The sequence below is a fragment of the Manduca sexta genome, chromosome 28 (genome assembly GCF_014839805.1).
Source record: "Manduca sexta isolate Smith_Timp_Sample1 chromosome 28, JHU_Msex_v1.0, whole genome shotgun sequence".
NCBI classification, from domain to species: Eukaryota; Metazoa; Arthropoda; class Insecta; order Lepidoptera; family Sphingidae; genus Manduca; species Manduca sexta.
Genome location: NC_051142.1, coordinates 12,529,785 through 12,543,983, shown reverse-complemented (window position 1 = coordinate 12,543,983; position 14,199 = coordinate 12,529,785). Strand labels below are relative to the sequence as shown.

General features: G+C 34.2%; 1 protein-coding gene across 1 annotated transcript in view; it reads right to left on the bottom strand.

The window, feature by feature from the left end:
• Positions 1 to 10,504: 10,504 nt before the first annotated feature.
• LOC115442113 (5-hydroxytryptamine receptor 2C) overlaps positions 10,505 to 14,199 on the bottom strand; it is a 28,194-nt gene continuing 24,499 nt past the window's right edge. Inside the window, exons 5-6 of the mRNA XM_037444747.1 lie at positions 10,998 to 11,011; positions 10,505 to 10,636 (exon numbers count right to left, since the gene is read on the bottom strand). Of these exons, the coding sequence (XP_037300644.1) occupies positions 10,505 to 10,636; positions 10,998 to 11,011 (146 nt within the window). The remainder of the gene's footprint in view (positions 10,637 to 10,997; positions 11,012 to 14,199) is intronic.

The following is a 14,199-nucleotide window of genomic DNA, read 5'->3' as shown; positions in this document are numbered from 1 at the left end:
CGAAAGCGCTGAACGGATGTGAAAGAAATTTAGCTCAAAGAAAGATCATATTATTTTGGTTAACACTAATTTATGTTCCGGGAGAACTAGATAATGAGGTTTATCCGCAAAAGAACTTCATAGGCAAGCAAATACTAGTATACGATATAATATATTTCAAAACCATCACATTTTCTTAGCTCATTCGGAAAAAGGAGGGATAATCTAAAATTGTGTCTCCATTTCAGGTCAAGTCACCGGAGTATAATATTGATATTATGTATGACTTTAATATAAGTTGACTGTTTCATAAATTTTCGGACTTTACTGAGATGTCACGTCAGATAAACACAAATAAACGTTAGATATCTCTGGCGTATTAATATATTGCGAGTCTCCAACGTATTTCTTTTTCATTTAGATGCTGAAATGGGTAAGGAATTCGTAATAGAACTACAGAGCCTAGCGTTTGGAGGCTGATCCACGAAAATATATCTAAAATCTAAATATATATAAATGTAATAATATCTATATTATGTAAAGAAATTTGATCCCTATTTCCCTTAGTCATGCTATAGTTTAAGAATGACTTAGTAGATTTCATTCGCCTTTTTTTGTTTTCTAATATTTTGTAGTAGGTTCTCTCGTTTTCACTTCGTTTCTTTCACATGACTATAATGTGCATGTGTGTGTGCGGAACACTTTTGTTTCATTATTTGTGTTTTTTTTTTCGTTTACACACCTCGCAGTCAACACCGGGGGACTCCTGCGAATGGGTTACGCGAATCCCCTAGCTTAGCGACTACAGGGCCCTGAAGGAAGATTTGGAAGAAGGAACCATTTTAGCATGGGTGGACGGAAGAAGGAAGGTAAATATTCGCGAGTCCTTATAGAATTTAATGTGAATTTGGCAAGTAAGAGGTATACACACTTAACTGTGCGCGTAGGGCCGCGACAAATGCCTCCAGTACATGGGCATCATTCAGTATGGAGACTGAGCGCACACAAATTGCCTCCGGGGGGAATTATTTAGGGTTTGGGTTACAACATTTAAACTTTCTAAATATCATCAAAACTGTTTGAAATAATATCATTGCCAGGCAATAAGGCGTCGATCATGAATTAGTTTTGTACACCGATCTGTAATAGTACAATGAAATTCAAATGGATATCTTTGAAACAGCTATCCTGTGTCGTCAAATCTATTTGAATTGTGTCAATTTTTACTCTCAATGTAAATTTGGAGTTTGCAATTCAAATCGTGTCCGATTTTAGCTTAGAATTTTCGATTTATAGTGATGTAATTACGTAATTATTTAGATTACGTATATTAATATCGTTAAATTAGTTTTAAAGGTGGAATATTTTAGCATGATGTACTTTAAATTCTCAGTATTGACTGACTGACTGATATACAACCGAAATGTCAAATGCTGGTTTTAAAAGGGTGAAATTTTGCACGCGAGCTCTTTACACATGTATTATTTGAACACCAAGGGACAGTTTCTGAAATTAATATATTTTTTTCTAATGGTTAATATAAATAATTATTGTTTTAAGTGTTTAAGACACTTATTTGACTTTTGACATAGTATGGGAAATAACTGGATTATTTGAAGGTGAAGGAAAACATGGTGAGGAAACCCGCATACCTTAGAAGTTCTCTATAAGAATTTGAGGGTATGTGAGGCCTACCAACCCGCACCCCGCACTAGGCTAACGTGATGGACTGACCTAATCCTCTCACTAGTTGAGGTCCGTTCCCAACAGTGGGACAGTATGTAATACACGGCTGCTATTATATTATATCATAGATGTACTCCTCGAATATTTATTATGAGCAAAGGAAAATTCGTGGAAGTATGTCAGAATAATTCGCAATATTTTACGTGATTTACATGTTATATCGCAGCGTTTTCTGTTACACTCGGAGGTGATTTTTAGGGTTCCATGCCTTAAAAGGAACCCTTATAGGATGACTTTATTGTCTGTCTGTCAGGACCCTTTTCCTTAGAATGTGTAGAGGTATCAAGTTGGAATTTATATCAAATACTCGCGTTTACGTTTTTTTACAGCTATAAAATATTTTACTTGTAAATGATTTGACAGTCAAACCTATAAGGTTTACTATGGATCAGAATAATGAAATTTGGCAAGAAGCAATGTTTTACATCACGTGTAAAGGCAAAAGTATGATAACAGTACTTTTGTAAAGTATTGGTGGTAGGTCTCTCATATGTGAGAGTCCGCCTGGGTAGATACCAACGCAATGTCTATTTCTGCCGCCTAGCAGCAGTGTGTAGTCACTGTTGTGTTCCGGTTTGAAAGACATTGTAGTCAGTGTAACTACTGGACATAATAAGACTTAACACCTCATGTCTGGATGGCGAGCGCAGTAGAATACCAAACAATACTTTGTAATTCAAGGTGTTGGATGGTGTTTCTAATGTTTATGGGCGGTCGTATCGTTTACCATCAGGCGAACGGCAAGCTGGTCACGTCATTCAAAATAATCAAAATAATAATATTAAACGCGCCGTTTTTTATTGAAGATAAAGTCCTATCAAGTTATTTATAACCTAATAATAGGTTGGTAATAAGTCATTTTTAATTGTACCTTCTCTTGGTCGCGTACTTCATTACCGAAGGTCGTGTCCTTGAAAGGCCTTCAGGACTTTATGTATCGTACCTTTCTAATTTGTTCAGTTTTCAGAAGGCAGTCGTAACAGATAACGCAGAAAGGGCAGTCACTTGATTCGACCAGTGGCTAGGTGTCCAGTAGCGAGGTCCTTTTCCTTCTAATTTACCCATTACAAACAACTTGTCAAAGTTATCTATCTGTCGGGGGATTTGTACCTTAATATCTATACAAACTCGAAGTTTTGTTTATATATATTTTTATAAAACTATATTTCACACCGAATCCATCCACCGTTTATACAACGTCTTTAAATATAAATTTATAATCTTTAAATATAAGTTAAAAAAATATCTAGGGAGCTATATTAAACTGAAGTTAAGGGCCCTAATCCTTAACAATTACTAATGACTTTATTTTGACACCTCGGAGAATCTGTAGCAAAAACACTAAAGAAATCAACAATACCGATTTTAAAAACTATAAATCTGTCAAATACAAACGCAACTGTTTCAAGTACGATGTTGTGAAATAAAAGTACTACGTAATTGAGAAGCGATGTAATATAAAAATATTATTGCATTTTATTGAGTGTTTTGCAGAGCTGTCGGAGACATTTGCTTACAATTTATTTCCACAAAAATATTAATATGCCACGTGTTGGTGGCGGCTGTATCCGCGTGAAAGACCATTGCCAGTATAAAATTATAGTATAAATTATTATTATATTAAATTATAGTATAAATTATAGTATACATATAGTATATGTATTAAATTATAGTATGTATTAAATTATAGTATAAATTATTATTATATTATTATATATAAAGTACATATATATATATATGTACTTTCAAGCCATTAAAAAGTAGCTTCTGTTTGCCAAATTTCATTTAATTTCGTTCAGCTGTTTCGGCGTTTATCTGCAAAACATCCAAGCATTTCCACAAAGGTATACTGAAACTTATAAATTGCCAACCAAAAACAAATCTAAAACGGTTGTGTACAGAAACTTCATTTGTTTGCCGAACCAATGTCGTCATATGAAAAATGATGCCGCGAATCGCGTACTATGTTGATTCGGGGCAAACTTGCCCTTACGTGACGCGGGTCGTCTACTAAATTACACCTAGACTATAAATTAGGCACGTAATGTGTTCCGGCTTTGAATACTTTGTATTCTTTAGTTGTATGTTGTAATTCCGTTTTATGACGTCATCATTTCGGGAACTAATTACAATTCAAAGTAAAATGCCATATTCTGTAAATTTATGTCATTACATCTGTTTTGAATAGCATGTACCCGAAAATGAACTGAGAACCTTCCAGTTCATAGCCCAACTATGCAATTAGGCCAATGTACTGAACTCGTTATTCAGTGGGATAAAAGTCACCTGAATTGCGCCTGCAAACGACTTCTCAATGATAGTTACATAAAAGAACATTGACAATATAATTAAAGTGCGGTGAAGTGTTTCTGTAATTATATTAATTGTTGGTTTAATTAACAGGTTTCTATCAATTATAATGTTGAATGTGGTGAAATTATTTTCAAAAGATTTTCATTAGTTTTAAGTCACTAAATAAAATTTTATGCAATTAAAGAAATACATGGGTCAAGATCTGGAATGAATTCCTGCTATCCGAATTTCGGCCATTGCGGCCAATCTCAACGGAGATCAGTCAAGCACGCAGAAGATATTAGAGTGAAAAAGCACATGCGCATTGCGCAATACACAAGCGCATTCTCACTTGCTTTACTCTTATAGTTCAGATATAGGATCAACGGCTTTACGGTCAGGATCCTATTGAGGTAGATACCTAACTGTGGATGTCCTAACCTAACATACCACACGGATGAGATAGGTCTCACACCATAGAATAAAAATTAATAATAATAATATCAGCCCTGTATTATGTACTTGCCTACTGCTGACCACGGGCCTCCTCTACTACTGAGAGGGATTAGGCCTTAGTCCACCACGCTGGCCTAGTGCGGATTGGTAGACTTCACACACCTTCGAAATTCCTATAGAGAACTTCTCAGATGTGCAGGTTTCCTCACGATGTTTTCCTTCACCGTTAAAGCGAACGATAAATTCACAAAGAATGCACACATGATTTTTTAGAAAAGTCAGAGGTGTGTGCCCTTAGGATTTGAACCTACGGACATTCGTCTCGGCAGTCCGTTCCACACCCAACTAGGCTATCGCCGCTGTTACTAGGCTATCGCCGCTGTTACACCATACAATACTATCACCATATTATACTTGGTTGTTATGGTCTACGTAGAACAACCAAGTTATTATAAACTCTTGCATCACATAACTCGAACAATATACGCATAACTTTATTACGCGGAATAATAAACATTCGATATTGTTTACTGTTTCATGCATTGTCAACGAGAATTTAATTATTTTGTTTATTTATTCAGTTACTACATAAATTTGTATGAATTTTGCAAATAATCGTTAGTAAATACAAGTATGTAAAGATGGTAGAAGGAAACTCAACTGTTATTGGAAGAAATTGGGACACAGATAAAGTAGGATTAACATAATGATAAGATACTTATTTAAGTGGGTCTTCAATTACAGGGATGGGCATGCATGTGGGCAGAATCTTGTGTATAATCTAGTAGTACGTATTGTTTTATTGCAAAAGATTGGGAAACCATTTAATGAATCATTCTTTAGCCATTTATCGCCATCGACAAACTAAAACTATAGGAATCATGAATCAAGAATTGCGTATTTTCAGGCCTTAGAAAATGTTACTAAGAGAACTCAACGCAATAACAAACTGCCCGCTTCACGTTTTTGGTGACACGATGTCAATTCCAATTAACTTCTTTGTGTTGTATATAAAATTGTGTATCGTGCCAGTCTATATATTTTATCACATCATTTTTATAATGATGTTTACTTGAATGTTAGACATTGATATAAAACAATTTTTCGGATTTTATCTATACTTGCTCAACTTTAAAATTAAACTATATTTCGGATTTTATCGCGGTTTTAATATTATTATTTTCTACCGATGTTTTGAAGACTGCAAAATAGGAGGTGAATACGAGTTTCATGAAGCACGGGTTATATTTAACAGATGTTGAAGCTCGGCTGGCAATATTTATTGTATAAATAATGTCTTAAATTCTTTTTAAAATAAGCAATTTGCGTTTTCACATTCAGTTCCTAATAACTTTTTTTTATTAAAGCTCACAAAATCTCAATAAAGTTATGTTATAGATTGCTCTACATTTCTTGAATGCTATATTTACAGAATAATTAGGCGCGTCGCAATAAAAAATCACAATTTATTTTATTTCCACGACCCCCTCCCAAATTCAGCCCATGTACATTTTTAATTTACGAATTAAACTCTCGCTTCCCGCAAGTAGTTGACGCAACACATTCCCGGTAACACGTAATGATTTTATTGCATGACTACCCACTGTATGTCGCAATTTATGTACGATTATAAAAAAATAAATGCGATCCGCGATTTATTACGTTTCACGGAATATTATGCTGTTTTCATTCATTATAGAAGTTATTGTATCCAGTGTATTTCTTCTAAATTATAAAGCCATAGTGAGTGATTATATATTTTTACGGGGGCGAATTTTATTTCAGCTTTAATTGTTGAATCTGATCTTATGTTACTGTTATTATAAATGCAAATGCCATGCCTTTGTGGCGTAGTTGTACGCGGTACGAGTACAACCACCAAGCTGAGGTAATGGCTTCGAATCTCGGGTAGGGCCAAAATAATTGTGACTGAGTTTTTCCATCTTAAAAATTACTCAGTCACTGCTTGGGCTCCGTGCCTCGGAAAGCAAATAATGATTTTAGTTCTATGCCTGATCTCTTTCCGATTATGTCGGATTGCCGTCTCAATAGACTATGAATGTTATGAGTGTGAAGGAACAGAGAGTGCATCTGTGTATTGTGCACAGACTTGTGAATTAAATATATCCTACGTATTACAGCCGATCTCTGTTGAAATTAACCGTCGTGGTTGAAATTCGGTTAGGAAGGAATCATTAATCAATAATATTATACGAATGTTTGTAGAAATGTTTGGATGGTTGTTAGAAGTAAACGTAGAAGCCGGTCAACGGAAATCCGTTCACTAGCCAAATCCGTGGGCCAAGTTCGATAGACCATGCCCTGTATTAAACATATAAGCTACTTTCAATCCTGTAGTTTACTTCTCTGGGAAGTATTTGGATTTGTTAATAATTTTTGTAATGGTACTAGCGACATTAACATGGTGCTATGGATTGTAACGTCTTTAGTTTTGTAGCTGGAAAGACCTTTCACGCAGGCAAAGCCGCGAGCAAAATCTAGTACTAATTTATAGATGAAAACTAAAGATGACTAACTACTACAAGTGGGTGATGATAGATAGTTTCGTTATTTTTTTAACTTATTTGGGAAATTGCAGAATACATTTTACTTAAAGGTTAAAAGAAACAAATAGAAATACATTTTTCACAGCAGTTTCCACAGATTAAAACATTTTGTTTTTTTTTTTATAAGTAAAAAACTAAACGATGCTAATGGATGTCTGAGCCACTAACAATTTACGTCAGCATTGCCTTTCTTCTCTACTCAAACTAGATTGCTTGATTGCTTAGATTTTGAGAATTGCGATTTTTTTTAAAACTCCCTTATTTAAAAATATTTATGTAGTTATGAAAGTAAAAGATTCAACTAAAGTGAAAGTGATCAAAATAGTAAAAAATATCTTTTGAACAGAGTTTGGACATTTCTAATCAAGGTGAGGGGCCCTATGTCGTCTACAGTGTGAAATCGTCCTTTTGAATACAGGCATTTTAATTAAAAGAACTTTATTAGTAAAAGAGTCAAAGATGTTCTTTTACGGACTCGCTCCGTAGACGGAATACAGCCCACTGACCTTAATAAGACATGTAGACGTTGCAGATTTAAATACGTTTATTGTTACAATACGATTCCAACCACTCTTCTTCAATCGACCGCAATAATTTACTGATCACATTACTTTATTGACATGCTTAAAAATTACTTAATTTGATTGGTTCATTCTCGACATTAAATTGAAGATTTTAATTGGTATGGTTAAAAAAACGGCCGTTTGTTGCGTAGATTTTTAGTAAAATAACAAGTTTTATAACACAGACCGCCTTGAGTACTGATTAAGATAAATCTTTGCAGTGATTTAGCTTCTAATTACAGGATCTCTACGTTATAAATGCCCAGAGAAGTGGAAAGACAAAAGATTCTTAAGAAAAGATGTAAAATCATTCAATTGTTTTATTTATGTCTTTATCTTGTCAGAATTATATTTTTATGGACGTATAATAATCAGTGGTGTATATGTTTCCTATTTTTGTTTCAGTTAACGAGACATAATATTCTATTAAATTATATGAGCAATTGTATTCTTTACTATTATATGAAGCTGTAAAGCATTTTCTTTCTTTGTTGTTGGAACGCGTTAATCTCAGGAACTACTGGTGCGAATTACAAAAATATTTTAATGTTGGAAGTTCATTTATCAAGGATGGCTAAAGGCTATATAACATCACGCTACGAATATTAGGAGCGGAGCATTAATGGAAAATGTAGCAAAAGCGGCAAAAAATATTCCGTTTTTAAGCTTCCGTTTTGTGCGCTGCGTAAACGGTTAAATTTACGCAACAATCATGTGTGACGGAGTTGCTCATCTTAAGAATTTCAAAAAATATATTACTTTAAAGAAAGTCCCCCGTCGCATCTATGTCTGCCTGTGAACGCGATAAAATCAAAAACTAACCAACTCATTTCGATGAAATTTGGTATGGAGATAGTTTGAGATCCCGAGAAGGACATACGCTACTTTCTATCCCGGAAAAATATATAGCTGTACTTTAATCCCGGAAAACTCATTTACGTGGATAAAGCCGTGAGCAAATGCAAGATTTAGGAAGATAAACTTATTAGATGTGGATTACCACTACTACGATGACGATTTACAAGTATTTTTCATCAGATATAGGTATCATCTATAAACTGTCAAAAATAATTAGAAAAAATTACGCGCCTTTTCACCCATCTTGAAAAAATAGACGTTGGAGAAAATTCTAGAACGTGATCAAGTTAACATTTCGACCTATTAGACGACCTTCCAAAATACTCCACCGTAACAATTGTGTATTATCGAATAATTACTCAAAACAATGAATATTTAATACGCATATATAATTGTTAAAATAAACAATCAGCACGGTTGTTCGCGTAAATATTTTGTTTAATATGTTTGTTTCATAAATACATTTAATAATTCACAGGTTTATTAACTATAATTAAAAGAGGATTTGGCTGAATTAGTTACTGAGGCTACACAATTGAAGCTCAGGTTGAACCTGAGATTCTGGATTCTATCCCTAGCTCAGGAAAGTAAAATTGAGTTCTCAACGCGAGATGAATATTCACGTCGCATATATGTATGCATGTAATCAGGGGGCCCTGTATCTACTTTGGGGCAAATCCGTCTATTTCCAATTACGGGAGTTTTAATCAAAGGAAAAAATTGATAACCATGTAGGTAAATATGGGATATTTGACTCTTTCGCTATCTGGCTATTATAGTTGACAGTTTATTAGAATGATCGTAATTGAAAAAAGGACGGATATGCCCCCATAGACAGAATATTTTATTTTACTTTAATTGGAAAACTACACAAACAACATAACACTTATAGATTACAAACAATAAAACAACACATTATCCAGAATAGTTTTCACAGATTTCAAAAGCAACCTGATTTACAAATATAATTTCGCCTAGAGTGTTACATCTTGGATCGCAAAATTTGGCGTTCAGTGAAGCTATAGTTACCCCTGACTTGAATAACGGGAACTTCCATTTAATGATATAGAGTCTGATACCACTGACATTTTTAACAGCTATTCCTATTTCTTTCAATCTGGACTGTCGTATTTAACTAAAATAATGGAAATAAAAAGCAAATGGAATTCAATATGAAACCCTAGAGAGTGATGGTTTTTTAGATCGTTGACCGCGACGTACCAATCCCATTTGGCATGAGGAATATTAAATACGACAGTGCCGTGCGTGACGTCAATTACCATCAAAATGATAAGTTTGGATTTTGACAGATTAGTCACGAACGAAATTGTAATTAACAATTTATTTGTTAACTAGATTTTACTCGCGACTTCGCCTGCGTGACATGCCTTTGCCAAATGCCCGGGATAAAAAGTCTATATTATGTTAATCTAGGACATGTTCTATCCGTGTGCCAAATTTTATCAAAATTGTCCAAATAACTATAGAGATTTAGTGTCATTACAAGGCTATGGCCATTTTTATAAATTAGATTAAAAATATCAAATATTTTACACGGCGTCAAATGCCTGGGATAAAAAGCCTATATATTAATTTAGGATATGGTCTATCCTTGTGTTAAATTTTATCAAAATCCGTTCAGCTGTTTCTGACTTTACTTCTAACAAACATTAAAAAAAAATCACATTTGTAATATTAGTAAGATGAGAAAAGATAGTGTGAATCGTAGTTATTTTAAAAGAAATCTTGTAACCGATCAGCACTATTGGGTTAGAGAGAGACGTTACGTTCTCGTTGTTGAAAATATATTTGCGTTATGCTATACTGTACTATCATATCCCTTAGTCACATAACCATGAAAGAATTCTCGAAATTTTAAATTTTTTCCTATGGGTCTGACTTACGTGAAAATGAGTCAATAAAAAAATCAGTCAAGTCTTTTGTAAACAAAGATTTTTCGAAACATGATCCAGGCGACATTGCTGACATTACGTTCATACACATTCAGAAGCACATTGAAACTATACTACATAATGATTTGTATCAGGTACCTTGAGTCTTGGAGCCAAAGGTCTCTGGTGTCGATTGGAGGCAGCTCGGTCTCTGTAGATGCTGCGGAATGCTGAGGAGTACCAGTCCTTGGACCGAGAAACCTCTTCCAAGTACATCGACGACCTGGGAGTAATAATGTGGTCAGTATTGTAAAAATGAAAAAGTTTTTTTTGCTTGGGTTTTGGCACTTATCAGTTAAGATTCGATCATCAATGTTCAACTTTACGTATAATACAATTGTATCAGGCCAATGTTCATTATAGATATTGAAGGAAAACTAATATGATTGGTTTACTAAAGTAACAAAAGCTAAAACAACGGTTTTAAGATTTTTTTTGTCTGTCTGTATGTTTGTACACGTAACGCGCAAAAACTGCCACATGAAATTATAAAACGGGCCTTTTGTCCCGGAAAAACTTTTTTACGCGTGTGGAGCGGCTAACAAAAAGTATAATATGGTTTGAGGGATCAACGTATAACTTACAATCCTACAGCTACCTGGTCCAAAAATTAATGAAATATTATTAAATATAGGTTTAATGAATAAAAAAGCTATTTCACCTTATAACTTTACTTTTCACTTCACTCATAATCAACATCTACTAATTTTGTTAAACTATTCGAATGATCAGCAAATTATCGATTATTCGTTTATGAATGTTGAAACGCATCACGAATCAAAAACGTCATAGCGCTGTACGAAGAGACAATAATTGAATTGATTCGTGCACTGTGTTCGATTAAACAAATTAAAGTTCACCACATTCGGAAGCTGAATTGGCTTTTCACATCGCGTACTGTGTTTTTGTTCGATTATGATTCTGAATTATACTTGTAGCAGAACGTATTATAATTTGTAATAATCTAAACTCTATTCTTACGCAATTTACCTAAGTTGATATTTTAGATAATTTTTATTTCCTTACCTTTAGTTTATTGGATTCATAAAATAAAAAAACATGATTTGCCCATATTGAAAGTAATGAATTATTCTATTAGTTTTACAATTAATATTTTCCTTAAATTCTATCATAGACCTAAAAGTCACGCCCTTTGTTTTAATTCCCAATCCTTAAATGTCATGTTAGCATGCTCGTTGAAAGGTCAAATCATAAACTATCATATTCGAACACGCTTTAACAGCAAATCAGCCCTTACGACCTTACGTATCAACAGCTAGCTATCAAATTTGGCACACCTTTGTGCCAAGATTCAAGCATAACATATTGACAGGCCTTAAAGGCTTGTTGTGCCAAAAGCATATGCGATCGAAATAGGCTGAGGTGCTAGAATTTACATTTTCATAGAGTTTAGTCGCGTCTGCCATATCTTCTAATAAAAAATGTCGATACATTTAGATGAAAATAAATTAGGTGGTTCACAGATGGGGTTCCGTTTTATGCGTCTATAAATCTATTTTATGTACAATGCTTTTGCTTTAAGAGTAGAATTTACTGCTAAATGTGATGTTAAATTGATTGAAAAATTACATAAAGGTTGCGTTGAAAAATATCTTCGGTTTAGTTATATGGACTACAAATAGTTTATGTTGGCGTTTTTATTAGGGTTGCTGCATCAGTTTTGATTAAGCTCTTGTCACCTAAAACGTTTCCGCGGATTAATGTAGAATGAGTTTTAAAAAATTTAACGACCACGTGGAAAGAATAAATGGTACCGTTGACCATTGAATTTTTTTTCATAGAAGCTACTTTAAGGCTGAAATTGCCATCTATGTTTCTTATAAAAAAAAGAATATAAAATAATATGTTACTTCTTTGTAGGAGGAAATAATAATGATACTATGAAATCTTCAACTATATTTTACTATACTTCATAATAGGCCATTTTATCTTTCGGGATCGGTCAGACCCGCGCAAAAACATAACTATGGATATAAATCTACGCTCAATAATGTCCTCAATTTGTATCACGAACAACACGTGCATGGTGTACATTGTCAACCTAATCGAGTTGGAAGCGGATCGATAGCTGTTAATCAAAACTATTCACCGATATATTGATAGACGGATGAATTGAGCAATTTGAGTGAAAGTTAAATGTTGACCAGTCCTTAATTTTATAATCATTTCAGCCCTGTATTATATGTCCCATTGCTGGGTACGGAGCGCCTCTAATATGAGAGGGCTTAGGCCTTATTCTACATTGGCTTAGTACGGATTGGTGGACTTCACATATCCTTAATATTCCTATAGAAAATTTCTCAGGTATGCATGTTTCCACGCGTTGTTTTCCACGTGTGTTCCTTTGGGTTTTAAACCTGCGGACCTTCATCTCAGCAGTCAGTCGGTTCCACAACCAACTATGCTATCGCCGCTTTCATACTCGACCAGTACTTATCTAAGTGTGCACAATATCATACTATCTAATCTGGGTACATAATATTAATATACTTGAAGGCATATTGTATACGAGATAACAATATTTTTTTTGTTCAGCTCGTAGCTAGTTTTTCTTGATAGTTGTAAGATATTGTATTTGCGTCAAGTCTTATAGATGCTATGCATACAAACATAACTATAAGTATAAATACAATGTATATACGCATTATCACCAATATTTTCATAATAAATTACTTAGCATCCGACCGCTGAGCATTGACAACTCAATAGAAAGATATTGGATGGTATGTGTAAGGATGGCGCTCAAGAAGACCGTACATATATCAAATTAATGATCTCCAAAAAGGTGAGGTCAGAAGTACCCTTAACCTGCGACAATGTTTGAGAAGAACTATGAATGTAGAAGAGACACAAGTGGTGTGCCAAGATCTTAGCATATGGCATCCAATAGTCTCCCTACCTATGGGGTAAGGATTTGAATGAGTATGTATGTATACAGAGGTATCGGATTCTTGTACATGAAGGTCCATCTAGGCATTAGGCTTTGTGTTAAGGATTAGCCAGAATGTATACAATTAAGACGAACCCATATACATTCTTGTTGTCCATTGAAAAATGCCTTACCTCTCATAAATGAAAATTGTGTTTGGGCTGCATACATTTTTTTACCACGTTTTTTTAGTTTAAGACATCCAGGTTTTGTGATTCGGATTGTAAGCGCTGCAGTATGTCAGGCTGGTAGTGCAGCAAAGAACTGGGTGAGGGTTCCCATTGTTAGCATAATGGGTATAATTGTGTTTTTTATTTATTTTTATTTTCTCCTTTTTTGAATATAATAATAATAATATCAGCCCTGTATTATATACTTGCCCACTGCTGAGCACGGGCCTCCTCTTCTACTGAGAGGGATTAGGCCTTTTTTTGAATATGTTGTATTGTAATTGTCGCATTAAATCCTTGTTTCTTTCTTGTAATTTACAATAACCGATAATTCAATAACATTTATTCTTGTTATTAAATTAATTTCCTTTTAGCTTATAGCATTTGTAATATCATTGTCCAAATAATTCAAACTCACGTTACCTATACTACTACTACTAAGACTAAGAATTGTTCGAAAAAAGCCTTTTAGCTTCTACCATTGTTATCGACAAAAGTACCTTTCACTCTAATAACGCGCTTAGTATAGATATTTCCATACAAACATGACAGATGTCAAGAGAACCGCCGGATACATACAAAGGTACTCAGGTGAATAACCGTGTTAATGGTTAAGCCAGCGTCCCATCGACAGCTGTCAATTATGGTAATAGCTTGATGAGCAGG